Below are 15,123 nucleotides of genomic sequence, written 5' to 3' on the forward strand. Positions count from 1 at the left end.
AATACCTAATTAAGGGATATATTAAGGATTAAATTATATATTAAGAAAGATGACCCACGGTGCTTGTCAATGTAAGAATGCACGAAACGATTACTCTTGCTTTTACCCTACAAATGGAGGTCCGGTCGTGCCCTGAGATAAGTTCAGTGGTCAGTATGGCAAGCCCTCATTACAGGGAAGATCTCTGTTTGCTCAGTTCAAACAAGGCTTTCATTTTCAGGAATTCAGTTTCCATGAGTCCTGTGGAGGGAGGAAGGAGTTAGGAGGAAAGGGAGGGAGCAGGGCAGGAGGACCAGCATTGGTTTCCGACCCACGGACAGACACAGCGTGGAGGGTCACATTCACTTAATTCCCCTTTCAGTGCTCGGTCGAGGACAGTTGTCCAAAAGGCAGGGTTTTTACAAAGTTGTTTTTGTATTTTGTGTAGAAAGGTAAGGGGGAGGAGGTCCTGGGGGGATGACACATGGGGAGAGCTACAGAGGGAGGGCCTTTGGCACATTTGAGTATGTTTCAAAGGGCAAGTCTGGGGCCTCCCATGATCAGTCTAGACCAGGGTTTCTCTGCTTTGGCTCTACTGACTTTTTGCATCAGATACTGCTTTGTTGTGGGGCTCTCTTGTGCATGTGGAACAGCATCCCCAAACCTCTACCTATGAGATGCCAGCAGCCTGTCTCACACTCCCTCACGGTGGTGACAGTCTCACACTCCCTCACGGTGGTGACAGTCAAAAGTGTGTCCAGACCTTGCCAAATGTCCTAGGGGCAAAAGGGACTTGGGGTGACAAATGTCCCTGGGCTGAGAACCACCAGTCTAGAGAATGTATTTAAGAACACTCACTCACACAATTGAACAGCTACCATTTATTGAGCATTTATTATTTCCAACCCCCATGCTGATATTACAAGGTAGGTCTTACTACCTACATTTTACAGTTGATGAAACCGAGGCTCAGATATTTTGAGGCTCAGATATTTAAAGCTATGGCCCTAAACCCCACAGCCAGTAGTTCAGGGCTTGTGATTGAGGTTGGTCTAACTCTAAAGCTTACCTAGTTCATGGCTGCGACATTCTGACTAGAAAATTAAGGATTTTTTTTTTTTCTTCAAGGAAACTCTTCTCACATCAACTCAAATCCGAAAATATTTATTGAGACACCATGAGAATTTGCAAGAGAAACCTAAGATGGTGCTCCTGTCTAGGAGTGTTGAGGACCGATGTCACTGGAGGGGGGTGGTCATGGTTCCTACACCACAGTGAAAGAAAAAAAAATGACAGGGTCCCACTTGGGGCCAAAATGAATACTTCTAGAGCCAGAACTCTGAACTGGATGCCTTTCGTGTATGACTGTTAAATGTGTCCATGCACTGCCAATTCTGACAATATAAAGAAGGAGAATTGAAGCCTTGAGGTTCATAGGGTCTACCAGCCACGCATCCTAGGAAACATCAACTCTCTTGCCTTGGGGTGGGCTGCGGGTGGGTTCGAGCCAGACACTCTGCCATCTTCTTTTTGGCTCTCTGCAGGAACTCTACTTTTCCCCTTTCCCTTCTCATGGCAGTGTACTCATAGGCTTTGAGCTTACTGTAGTAATCAGAGAATTTGTTGTAGAGGATGGAAATTGGCATCCCATTGAGGATAATCCCAAATGCAATGCAGAGGAAGGCAAAAAACCTGCCCAGGATGGTCTCTGGGTACATGTCTCCATAGCCCACAGTGGAGATGCTCACCTGTATAGGAAGGAAAGTGGGAGAGAATGGTTAGCACTGTGATGGAGGAGAAGACAGAGAACCGGGCAGGAAAATGTCCTCTGTCTCCCTGAAGGTACATGTGGGTCATGTAACAGCTCCTGCAGAGCCAGCTTTAGGAGGTAGCAGTAGGTCTGCCTGTAGGACCTGAATCATGGAAAGAAGACCACCTGTGGAGCTGGAAGTCTTGGGCTTAAATTCTGGCTATTATAAATATTCTTATACACAATATAGAGGAGATCACAGCTGCTTTATAGGGTTGTAAAGAGCACGTAAGATACCTTGTGTAAAGTTCCTGGTGTAGCATGGGCTCAATAAATGTTGGTCTCTGCCTCCCCTCAGAGGGGCCAACTTGGGGACTGGGGACCCTGGGTTTGCCTACGTGATAGGCAGTTCGGGAAGAGCTCAGGCTTAGAGCCTGTCAGACATGGGTCCAAGTCCTAACTTTGACCCTTCCCCACTGAGTACCCGTGGTAAAACATTCAGTCTCTAAGCCTTGGTTTCTTCATCTAAAACAGGAGGATAGAGACGCCTGGATGGCTCGGTTGGTTGAGCGTCAGACTTCGGCTCAAGTCATGATCTTGTGGTTCCTGAGTTCGAGCCCCACATCGGGCTCGCTGCTACCAGTGTAGAGCCCGCATAGGATCCTCTGTATTTGTCTCTTTCTGCCTCTACCCTGCTTGTGCTCTCTCAAAAACTAATACTAAAAAAAATAAAATAAAATAGGATAATCCCTAACACTAAGGATTCTCCTGAAGACTAAAGAAGAGGAATACAGAGCACTTAACACAGTGTCAGGCACACAAAAGGCATCCGACAACCTTCTCTGGAGACAATTATAATACTTCTCAGAGTTATTACGTCGTTCAAATGAGATATTATAGATGAAGGTGCTTTAATTGCAAATGTCTGGAGAAACACTCTCATTATTTTGCAAAAGGGCTTTTGTAAGACATCACAGACCAAAAATATGTTCACCCTGCATGAAATCTTTCCCATCACTCTTGCACACTGCTTTAAATTCCGCTAATTAGAGATTTATTTAGGTTAACAAGCTTCTGTTTTAAAATGCAGATACCCGTGGGACTAGTTATCAGTCAGTGTAGCCAGAGAAAACCTGGGAAAATCTCTTGGGGCCTGTGTTTTAAGCCTCATGTACTGAGTCTCTTTCTGGTCCCCAGACTGATGGCTAAATTACTTTTAGGCAGGGCTGTTGAATCCTTGCAAAAAACCTGTGCATTGCACAACTGCAGGGGGCACTGTTTGCTTCATCAATTTGTGGTGTTGCCATGATTTTCTAGCAGACGGTAGTAAGACATAGTCAGCCCATGGACCCATGCTGGCACAGTGTTTAGCTTAGAAATGTAAGCATTTTTGTTTTGATGATGTAAGGGTTGGCCTGAACTTAGGACATGTGTGACTGATGAGTTAGAAGGGAATGAAGAAGTGGGCCAGCTGGGCAAATCTGGTGGCGTTAATGAGAGCTACAGCATCCTCCAGACCATACAAAGTGAAAGCTTGACTTCCTCTCTGGGGTAGGTGATAGACAACCTCTCACTGCTCTATCTCCAGTGGGAGACCTGCTGAGGGTGGGCCTCCCCTTCCCATGGGGATGGAATGCAAGCAAGCATCTAAGAGAGGCAGGCTGGTGTGGGTTACCTTAAGGAAACAGAGATGGCATGAGGCTATGTGGCTCTGAATCCACCTCCCAGCGGAGTGTAGACCAATGGGCTGTGGAAACAGGCTCCTGCTTGACACCTGCCTAAGGGGGGGGACAAAGGGTGGAGGGCACTCTGGCTCCAGGAGAGAATCTCCTTTGTCAGCTTTGTGCAGCAAAGGGTGATGAGAGGCAGTGGTAGAGTGAGAGCGTGGGTGAATCTCGAAGTGTGTGTGGGTGCATGTGTACGTGTGTCTACATGTGTGTGTCCTGTCACTGGCCACGCCCTAAGGAAAAGAATCTGAGTCAGGTCTCTGTCCAGATACATGAACTGAACCCTGGCTTTCATATGTCATTAACCGCAGCGCTCCTACTTCTGTAAGAATGTTGAGTCACTCAGTCTACTTGCCCTGGAGGAGACTGACAGGGAGTCTGGGGGCAGGGCTGAGTGACACTAAGGGGTAGCTCAGGACAGTAAGCATCCGTGAAAGGTGAGAGCACAGGCTTTGAGGTGAACTGGTTCCTCAAGGGTGCAAGACAGGGGGCAAAGGGCTAGGAGCATACCGAGGGAGATAATTGAGACAAAGTGCCTATTTTTTTTTTCAATTATATATTTTTAAAGTTTGAGAGCGTGTGTGAGCAGGGGAGGGGTAGAGAAAGAGGGTGAGAGAGAATCCCAAGCAGGCTGTGTGCTGTCAGTATGGAGCCCAATGCAGGGCTCAAACTCATGAACCCTAAGATCAAGACCTGAGCCGAGATCGAGAGTTGGACGCCTGACTGAGCCACCCAGGCACCTATTTTAAACTTCTGATCAATCCCTACCCTGGCTTTCTTGCACTCCCAACCTCAACTTCAGTTTTTTGTTTTGGCTGAACTTTGAGTGAAGAGTCAAAAGCAAAGAGAATTGGCTTAAGGAAGATTAAATATTTGATGTGAATATGGTAAAAATATTTTTGTATATCTTGGATCTCTATGTTTAGAGAAAAGATCTCTTCTGCTAGGAGGCTCTGTATGACTGGTCCCGAAGAATTTGTTCAAAATGGATAGTGTATCTTTATATTGTCTGTTCTGTGGATACTTCGACTCAACCAGTGACCTGGTTCGTGCTCCTTGGCTCCAAGAGGAATGCAGAATTCCTTGGCTTTGGGGGACTTGTCTCCCTGTTCCTCAGACCAAACCCGTTTCTCCCTGAATGAATATTAAAAATTGAAGGCCCTAGACTGATACATTTCATCTCACAGTGAGTTCTCACATTAGCATGAGTTGGGCTTGGAAATGTGACCAACATTCCTGCAATCCATCTGAGATTCCTGAAAACATTGGCTGGCTCAGCCCTCTGTAAACTGGAAACTTAGCACTGGAAGGCTTATATATTTTCCCTAGTCTTTGGGTCCCAAAAGCCAGAACGTGACCTTCCCCCAGAAATGCCCCTATTAATCAGCAAATACTGGCCTCCTAAACACGACAAGGAAGACAAGCATCCAGTTTTTCTCTGAAACTTTAGAACAGCTACATGGGAATTTCTCCTCCAACAAGGAATGTTTGTTTCCTTCATAACGAAGGAGGCATAGATGAAATCTCGGCACCTGGTAATCCATCCATCTAGGAATTATGATCCCAGGAAACATAACTGATTTTTCAAAATAATGAGCACCCCTTTTAGCGTTCCCAGGCAATCTGAGGTAGTAAGGACTAATGGTTCCTGGCTAAAAATAGTACATACCTCAATGCTTGTTGTCCTTGAAAGGATTTAGTTCAAAGGCCATACGAAGCCTAACCATGCTGCTGTTGCCACAAATACCTTAGGAATTCCTCTTTGGATTATAATCTGCACAGAGGATTCAGTGGCATGACCTTGAAATAAGTGGTCTTAGCCACCTGGAGGGTTAATGCTAGGTGCCAATCTTAGACTCAGGGGTCTCAACTCTCTTTTAAAATACCAAAGGTGAAGAGCTGGCACCATTACAAAGAAGTAAACGGACATGTCTCAGTCTCTGGAGATAATGCCTCCGTGGAATTCAAAGAATGTTTCGATGGGTGGAAGCATTGTTAGAATGAGGTCATGGGTGAGGAGAGGACCTTGGAGAGAACAGCCAGCCTCATCTGTCCACTGAGGTCCTGACATGTACGTCAATTGCACAGTAAGGAGGAAGTGTGGAAAAAGCTAAGGCAAATGTGGGATCTATGCATGTCGCTATAGAAAGGTACACAGTGATGCTGGCGTCCTCCACATCTTCTGTTTACTCGCTACTTTTCCCTGCCCTCTACAACTCCATCGTGTCCCACTCAAGTCCTATTGGCCCTCAGGAGGATCCTAGGTCAAAGACCTTCTAAGGAGGGGGCCACCCCAGAGTCAGGAGTCTACAGGAGCAGAAGTCGTAAAAGTGCCTCACAGCCTTGGCCCCAGTGACTATGGCCCCTCCTGTGCCATTTCTGAAGCAGCTACAACGCCGCCGCCTCCTTTTACTGCTGCCTGTGCCAGACGTGTACCCACTGTCTCTCAGTCCCAAGCGCGACACCCCTCTGTACTCTTTCCTGTAGTCTTGCTGCTTGGGAGTCCACAAACTGCATTTCCCAGACTCTCTTGCTCGCTATTTTCTGGTTGTGCTCTGCTAGTGAGAGGCTGTTGGCACACTGGAGGCGGATGAGGAGGTAAGGGTCTCCGCTCCTGCTTCTGGTCTTTGTCCTCATCCTTCAATACAGCAGACAGATGTAGCTCATGCATCTTTTAGCACATGGGACACTAACCTCATGGTGTCATCCTAGGAGTCCCTCAGTAGCTCCTTCTCTGTACTTCCGGTTCCTTCTATTTGGCCCCCCAGTCCTAGGGCTGACAGCTAGTTGATGGAGTAACCACTTTTTGGGTTATCTTTGTTTGCCCGTGTTGCTCTTCCAGACTTCTAAACACCTGTGTATCTATAACCCTGTATCAAATTGCCTCTGTTTAAAATATCTACTTTTCTTGGTTTCTTGGTTTTCCTGATTGTAACTTGACTGATGCACCTTCCAAAGGGGTCTTCTTAAAAGCCAGCCATCACTCCATAAGAAAAAAAAAAAAAAAAAAAAAGGAAATCTCAGTGACCTTGTAAGGGCCACCTATTTGCAAGGAAATGATAGTGTACTTTGGGAAAACAAAGATAGGAGCAAGGTCTCTGTGGCACCATTATCTGTTCCCTCAGCTAGACATACGTTTTCTTTTTGAAGAGTTTTTGTTAGCTTATGAAGCAGTGAGTTCATGACATGGTTTCCTGTTGGGTATCTCTAGCTTTAACTCACTTTTGAAGCCCAGAAGGAAATGGCCTGTTGAACAGTCCAGTGCCCTCTTCTGCTTTAAAACATGGCCACATTGGAAGCAATGATGACTGCTTCATCAGAGAGCTGATTGTTCTTGCTGAGTGTGCCATGCATCTCCCACACCCAGGCAGCCCAGAGAGCCCCCGACATGGCTGGAACTGCTCGAGGTGGGCATCCCTTTATCTGGAAATGCGGAAGCTCTCCCGGGAGAGAACAGTTGACCCCTACGTATGTGTTAGGGTTTCTCTTCTCTTCAGTAGAGAGGGAATCACTTCTGTTTTATTTTCCCCCCAAAGAATCTGCAAGCAAAGGTTATGGCTTCTACATGATAAAGACTATCAACTAGACAGATGTAGTAGCTTGTATTTCTTGTGGATTTGCTATGGGTTAGCATTTTACATATGTTTCTTATTACACGAGTGCTTACAAATAATCTTCATTTGACAGACGAGTGGGAGGGGACTATCTTGTATCCTAATGCATGAGCATTTGCAGACATGAATGGCCATGAGGGATTTGTTTTGCAGCTGTAGAAGTATTCACAATCATGAAAACTATTGTATTCCTCTTAAAACCTTGAGTTGAATTACAGAGGAAGGTTGTAGGATCCCTGGCATAGAGAGAGGGAAGATTATGAACAGCAAGTCAGATTCTGGGGCTGTCTGAAAGTACTAAAAACACATGGATGAATGGCTTAGAGAATCTGTCTCCAGTGTGGTTGAATATACATGGAACACAGCACTGCATTCTGGAAGAAAATCTCAATTATGTTTTTCTTCATCTTTAAATCTTCCACGTGTGAGTGCATATTTTCCAACGTGTAATAATATGTCTGAGCAGTAAAATCTTCCTACAGGAGAATGATCGTATTACTGACCTAATTTGTTTTTAATTACAGTATAGTTGATGCATAATGTTACATTACTTTCAGGTGAACAACACAGCGATTTGATAAGTCTATACGTTATGCCCTGCTCACCATCTATCAGCATACAACCGAATTACAATACTACTGATGACAGTCCCTCCCTGTGCTGTGCCCTTCATCCTTGTCATTTAAGGATTTGGTAACTGGAAACCTGGGTCTCCTACTCCCTTTCACCCATTTTGCCCCTTCCCCTACCACCCTGCCCTCTGGCAACCATTAGTTTGTTCTATTGATGGATCTGTTGCTGCTTTTTCGGTTTGTTCATTCGTTTCAGTTTTTAGGATCCCACATATAAGTGAAATCGGGTGGCATTTGTGGTCTGCATCTGATTTATTTCCCTTAGCATATTGCCCTCTAAGTCCGTTGGTATTGTTGCAAATGGCAAGATCTCATTGGTTTTTTTATGACTGAGTAATATTCCCGTTGTGTGTGAGTGTGTATGTGTGTGTATGTAGACACACATATCTTATTTATCCATTCATCTATTGATGGACACTGGTGCTGCTTCCGTAATTTGGCTATTGTAAATAATGCAGTGATGAACAAAGGTGTTCATAGATCTTCACAAATTAGTGTTTTTGGAGAACCTGGGGGCGCTTGGGAGCCTCAGTTGGTTGAGCGTCTGACTCTTGATTTTGGCTCAGGTCATGATCCCAGGGTTGTGGTATTGAGCCCCACATCAGGCTCTATGCTGAGCTTGGAGGCTGCTTAAGGTTTTCTCTCTGTCTCTTCTTCCCCTGCTTGCATGCAAGCATGCTATCTCTCTAAAATAAAAAAAAAATTTTTAATGTTTATTTTTGAGAGAGAAAGGGTGGGGGAGAGGGTGAAAGAGGGAGGCACAGAATCCGAAGCACGCTCCAGGCTCTGAGCTATCAGCACAGAGCCCGACGGGGGTTCAAACCCACAAACTATGAGATCATGATCTGAGTCAAAGTTGGATGCTCAACTAACTGAGCACCCAGGCATCCCAGTGTTTTCATTTTTTTTGGATAGTGAATTTCCTGGGTTATACAGTATTCCTATATTTCATTAGTAACCTCCATACTGTTTTCCACAGTGACTGTACCAATTTACATTCCTACCAACAGTGCATGAGGCTTTTTTCTTCTCGTTGCCAACTCTTGTTATTTCTTGTCTTTCTGATTCTAGCCATTCTGAACAGGTGTGAGGTGATATCACATGGTGGTTTTTCATTTGCATTTCCCTGATGATAAGTGATATTGAGCATTTTTTCACGTGTCTGTTGGCCATCTGGATGTCTCCTTTGGAAAAATGTCCATTCAGTGGGCCTAATTCTTCATAGCTTCCTGTGTCTAAGCTCTTGGCCACAGAACTTACCAATGCTTCCCTACACTGGGTGGGCTAACCTGGTCTGCTCTTGGACTCTGAGTTTGGCTTTGTGACTGGCCTTGACCAGTGGGTTGAGCAAAGGACAGTGCTCACATGATTGAGTCTACATTCTCCCTCTTGCACAGGGCCATGACCATGAGTCCATGTCTGCTGGAGGATCGAGGAGATATGGTCTCCTCTCCTCTTTGATCTCAGCTGTCAGCCAGTAGATCATAAGACCTGTGAGTGACTGGCACCAGCCCAAATGAGAAAAACCTTCTAGTTGAATCCAGCCTAAATTGCTGACAGGCAAACTCCTAAGCCAAATAGATGTTTGACATTTGAAACCATTAAGTTTGGGTAGTTTGCGATGCATCATTATTATAGCCATGAGTAACCTAATTTGTGCATCAATAAATAACCTAATTTGGGCATAGCTGGAATACACATTTATCATGGGCGTATGCTGAAAAAATTTTAAATCATGAGATGTATGATCAATAAGAGGCTTGGAGACAACTGGATCAGAGCTACTTTGGGGATTCCATTTCTTTCTTCTCTGTTGAGTCATGTCTATAGAGACGGGTTTCTTCTCATTGTTCAAATTTCAGCTGAATGTCATTCTTCTCCAGTGGGGCTTCTCTATCAAAGGTAGATTCTGCTGTGCACGCCCCCCCCCCCCCCCCCCGCCCACCCGCCAGGTCCCTCTCTATCCTGTTATGCAAGACACATCAGTATCTGAAATGATACATTCTCTTTCTCCTTTGGAATGTAAACTCCATGAGGGAAAGAAGTTCCTATCGTGTTAATGTTGTTCTGTCCCTCAAGATCTCCAGTGTTTACATTACTAGTTGGTTCAGTGAGTGAATAAGATGGATTTTGTGAATCTCACAAAGAATTCATCTACATGTTGTCTCTCTACTGGGCATTTACATCAGGAAACAAGAGGTTTTGTCTACATAATTTTGACAGCGTTCTTTTCTCTTTGCTCTACGGAGAATATGTGCCCTTGATACACAATACGGAATGCCACCACAAGTACAGGGAAGCACCTGCTTGATCTGTATTGTCTGGGGGGCACAGAGCAGTCTTTAAATGTTCAAGGGGGACTGTTCTTAATGTTTTCATAGGTTAGTGTGCAAACAAATGCATTAGTCATAAGGATTTTTACTAGTCTACCAAATTCTCAGAGAAGAAATGCACAAAGGCCATTGGGAAAACGTGCAAATTTTGGCCTGTGAAAACAGTGCCGGATGGAGATAATGGCCACAAATAAAACTCACATTGACCAAAGCAATAATTGGTAAAATGTGTTACAGATAAAGACCAAATGATGATACAATTTTTACTGTAAAACTAAGGGAAAACACTAATTTTGACTAACATAATTTGAGTTAAAATAAAAGGGATAATTTGAAGGGTTTGAGTGTCGTTGTACATTAAACAGATCAAGAAATTAGATGCAATCAATAGGCATGCACTTCGGGGAATTTTTTAGAAAGAGAAATCATAAGCAATTGAATTTTTATCAGTTTTTAGATTAATATACAAAGTCCTAAAAAGTTTTGTGGGTTAAAGGTAAAGTATCAAAGCATCCCCGAGGCCTGGCCTGTATATATGGGAGTCTTCTAAGATACTTGGATGGATGGAGACCTAGACTCTCAGACTTAGTAGCATATCATCAGCATGTGGATTTGCTCTTTCCTCTTCCTGCTTTTCTCAGCTCCAAAGTAAATGTCATTTGCTGGGGACCAATCATCTTCCCTCAGCTCTATCTGTACACGTGGTTTATCGACTATGGCGACGACCTTTTGTCACTTGGAATATCATCACAGGTGTGGCACTGGGCTAGCTCATGGGGAAGAGCCTCACGCCATCCCCGTTACAAAAGAAGCCCCCCAAATCCTGTTGGACACGTGAGTGCTCTGTTTTTCAGTGACAGAAGACTCTCACTGAGTTGTAGAGCTCAGTAGCCACTCCATTTTAGAGACCAGAAAACTGAGGATGGGGGAGTAAGGGAGTGAGGTTTCATAATTACTTAGGGACACAGTTTATCACTAGCAGATCGGGGACTAGGACCCAAATCTCCCATCTTGCTGAACTACAATACTAGCAGCCCTGGGCTGGTTCATCTCAGAAATCCGCCCCAGACTGTGGGTTCTACCATACCCAACATTAGTGTTGAAAATACCTAGTTCCTCACATGGAAAAACCTGGTGACATTTGCCTAATGTTTTTAAGGGCATTACAAACCACCTACTCTTAAAAATAAGGAAATCACACACCCAGTTCTTCCCTCTCTGTACAAATGTCAACTTGTCAATCAGCATTTCCAGGGACTTAGGGATTTTCTGGGGATTTAGCCTAGCACACCAGAAATACAGATACTTGAGTAAATGGCCTAAGAGACTACCAAAAAGCAAATACTAAAGAAAACAGCAAAAATAAAAGACTACTAATTAGGCCGGGCCTGGGGCAGATGTAACGGTTGAAAGGGAGAATGCTGGGTGCAGGAAAGGAAAGGATTTATTGTGGGAGGGGCGTGGGTTTCAGTCCTCACTCTGCTACGTTCAGCTGTACGTCTACACCCAAACCCTCTCAGTTCCTCTAGCTGTACAGCGGGGCAAGAATGCTAGGTCCTAAAGGAACTTGAGTGCTACTGGAGCAAATTTCAGTTGTTCGATGCTTCTTTCCACATTCTGATTGGGCCCAAACCAGGGGGATTTCAGTTAGGGTGGACGCTGGCCGGCTGGGTCTCCCCTTTCCCTGGCATAAACGTACAGTTTGCTTTTTGCTTCAAATCTGAAGCCACTTCCAACATGTCCTCTTAAAGAAACAAACAAAAAACCCATTGATCGTAGCCACCTGACAGGATTGCAATACTGAAATAAGACAAACTTTGCAAACCGCTTAGGACCCCAGGTGTTCCGTAAGTGGCGAGTAACAAGAATGACGATGACGAATGGTCCCCTTTAGGGGGGCAACAAGGAAACCTTCGTAAATTCAGCCTGTCCAGGGACTCAAGATGAAACCTAGATGTGGAGGTGCCCGGGACGGAAGTCAAATTCCGTGACTTACTGAAAGACTGTGCCTTTCCAACTCCGCGACAGCCACCTCCGGTTTTCGTTAGTTGGAGGCGGCGAAGGCACGGATGGGGGTGGGGAGGGGAGCAGCGGCCCTTAAGCAAGGCAGGGGACAGGTCAGGGCACCAGGCTGAAGGCAGGCAGGCGGCTGATGACCCGGGAGGGGGGCGGGGGCCCGCTACTCACCGCGGCCCACCACCAGGCGTGCGGGATGCTGGTGAAGTTGGTGTTGGGCACGTCGTGCTCCACGGAGTAGACAGCCGCCGAGAAGGTGAAGATGCCCATGGTGATGAAAAGCATGAGGCAGCCCACCTGCTGGTAGCACTGGCGCAGCGTGAAGCCGAAGGCGCGCAGGCCCGTGGAGTGGCGGGCCAGCTTGAGGATGCGCAGGACGCGCATCAGGCGCATGACGCGCAGCACCTGGCCCACCTTGCCCACGCGGCCCACCGTCTCCAGCTCGTGCTCCCGCGGCGCGCCCTTGCTGCGCGCCTGGTCCTCGCCCGTGAGGCACTCGAGCAGCAGCTGCAGGTAGAGCGGCAGGATGGCCACCAGGTCCACCAGGTTGAGGGCGCTGCGCGCGAAGCGCCGCAGGTCGGGCGTGGAGGCGAGGCGCAGCAGGAACTCGAGCGTGAAGAAGGCGATGCACAGCATCTCCACGTGCTCCAGGATGGGCCGCGGGTCGCCGCCGCCCGCGCCCTGCGCCGCCCGGTGCTGCATCTCCTCCACCGTGTTGAGCGCCAGCGCCACGACGGACACGAGCACGAAGAGGCTGGAGGCCACGCCGATGGCCTTGGCGGCCACGGACGAGAAGGGCTTCTCCAGGAGGTTCCAGAGGCGGCGGCGCTGCGGCCCGTAGAAGCGCATGTCGCGGAAGAGCTCCTCGGCCTCCTCGGCCTGCGCCTGCGCGCGCAGCTCGCGCTGGATCTTGAGCTGGTCGCTGAGCTCGTCGCGCCGCTCCTCGAAGCAGATGCGGCAGCAGCGCGGCGTGTACTTGAGCCGCACGCCCCAGTAGCCCAGCTCCTCCAGGAAGCAGCGCGGGCACAGCTCGTCGCGCACCAGCAGCACGCCCGACGCGTAGAAGTTGTAGACGAGCTGGAAGACGGCCGGGTCGCGGTCGAAGAAGTACTCGTCCGTCTGCTCCTCGTAGTCGTCGCACAGGCCGAGCTGGCGGCTGCGGCTGGTGGACGTGGCCAGGCGGCCCAGGCGCGTCTTGGGGTAGCAGGCCAGCTCGCAGCAGTCCAGCCGGTAGCTCTGGCCGCCCACGTTCACGTTCAGGGTGGACGACGCGGCGGGCGGGGCGGCGCGGCTGTCGGGCTGCGCGCCAGGGGCGGCCTCCGGCCGCCCGTCCTCCTCGCCTGGGTCGTCCTTGAGCTCGTCCTCCTCCCCCCCGTCGTCGTCCTCCTCGATGTAGTAGTTATAGTTGCCCTCGGTCCACGGCGGGATGCTGGCCAGGGAGCCGGAGCGGGCGCCCACCGAGCAGACGCTCCTGCGGTGCTGGGTGCTCCCGGCCTGGGGCGCGTCCCCGCTGTCTGTAGTATTCCAGGGCCTGTAGCCCCACGACCGCCGCCTCTCGCTCTGCTTCAGCATGGCTGCGGCAGGTGCACCCGCTGCTCTGCCTGGGGACTGCCACCGGGAGGACGGATCCTAACCCCTGCTCTGTCTGAGAGGGGCCTGCGCCAGACGACCGACGTGCCCAGCCCAGCCCCGGGGAAACTCCCCAGACGCAGGCAGATGGCTGATGACTGCTGCTCTAATCTTGCTGATAGGGAAGCAGCAAGTGTTAGGAGGGATTTAGAGCCTCTTAGCCACTTTCCTCCCCCCTCTCCCTGCCCCGCCTGACGTAGGGGTTGACTACGTGGTCTTAAATCTGCAGATAATCAGAAGGCGGCAGAGGTGATTGCTAATAAAAATGTCGCCAATCCTCAGGCCCGCCCTCAGGAAGTGCTCAGCGAGTTTGGACCCCGGGGGAATCCGTGAATTAGCTGTAGTTGCATGGATGGCTGTGTTTTGGTCTAACTGATGGAATTGGAGCCCCTGTGATCAAGGAAAGAGACGGCAGCAGAATGCTCAAAGCGAGTTGGTCACAAGTCTGTCTTCTACTCCGTGTAGCCCCTTGTTTAGATCACCTAAGACCTCGCATGTTTCCCAGGCTCTTTCTGTCACACGATCACAGTCGTGTTTCCCAATGGATTCTGCCTAGCAGCCTCGCCCTACTGGATTTCCGTTGGCCTGTTTCTCTGTCTCTTTCCCTTCCTTCTCTTGAATGGTAAGAACGTATTTCCAGAAAGAATCCAGGACTGGTGGGTACATGTTCTTGCAGCCCTGCTTAGCTGCTGTGTTAGGCCATATGTAAAGGTGGCCAGACTTGATTCCAAGGAAAAGGTCTTGATCGTTTTCCCAAACCTCAGTTAAAATTTTTTTTTAGGTTTTCTTTCCAGGGATCAAGTAACGTGCTAAAGGCTGGGGATGGAAACCCGATGGAGACACAATTGCTCACGGTTTTGTAGGTGATGGAAACAGGCGAGCCCAGCTAAAGAGTGGGTGGCAGAGAAAAGGAAGAGACTGGTTTTGAGCAGGGAATTTGTTTTTAAATTCAATTTATGTTGACTAGCTCATGGTTATGGTTAAAAAAAAAAAATTCAAAAGGCACAGGGTACCTGGGTGGCTCAGTCAGTTGAGCATCTCTTGATCTCAGCTTGGTTGTTGATCTCAGGGTTCTGAGTTCAAGCTCCCTGGGGGGCTCCACACTGGGCATGAAGTGTACCTAAAAAAAAAAAAAAAAATTCAGAAGATACAAAGGTGCATTACAGTGGACAGTTTCTCTTTCCCAAACCAAACTTTCAGTTACTACATGTGCCACTGAAGAAGCAACCACTGTTACTCATCCAGAATACTTTTTGGTTGTTCTTTGAGAACTATTCTAAACAAATACACGCAAAATCCTATCTCCATCCGTCATCTGAAAATCTCTCTATTATCAACACAAATCATAGTACTCTCTACATGTTGCTTTTTCCAATTAACCATGTGTCTTAGAGGTGTTTTTATGTGTGAACATAGATGTCTGCCTAATTTTGAAAATAGTCT

General features: G+C 47.7%; 1 protein-coding gene across 1 annotated transcript; it reads right to left on the bottom strand.

Annotated features, from left to right (window-relative positions):
- Nucleotides 1–1,445: 1,445 nt before the first annotated feature.
- KCNV2 (potassium voltage-gated channel modifier subfamily V member 2) lies at nucleotides 1,446–13,623 on the bottom strand. Its single transcript, XM_030292892.1, has 2 exons — nucleotides 12,223–13,623; nucleotides 1,446–1,727 (listed from the first exon to the last, which is right to left on the bottom strand). Exons 1-2 carry the CDS (start codon nucleotides 13,621–13,623, stop codon nucleotides 1,446–1,448), a joined length of 1,683 nt encoding a protein of 560 aa, XP_030148752.1.
- Between the last annotated feature and the right edge of the window lie 1,500 nt (nucleotides 13,624–15,123).

Source organism: Lynx canadensis, chromosome D4, assembly GCF_007474595.2.
Source record: "Lynx canadensis isolate LIC74 chromosome D4, mLynCan4.pri.v2, whole genome shotgun sequence".
NCBI lineage: Eukaryota > Metazoa > Chordata > Mammalia > Carnivora > Felidae > Lynx > Lynx canadensis.

What these genes read in the sequence shown, in the direction of transcription:
- KCNV2 (XM_030292892.1), bottom strand. Translation starts at nt 13,623, where the DNA reads ATGCTGAAGCAGAGCGAGAGGCGGCGGTCGTGGGGCTACAGGCCCTGG. An exon ending in ACGCCTGGTGGTGGGCCGCG is followed by an intron (nt 1,728 to 12,222) that starts GTGAGTAGCGGG and finishes CTTCCTATACAG; the next exon opens with GTGAGCATCTCCACTGTGGG.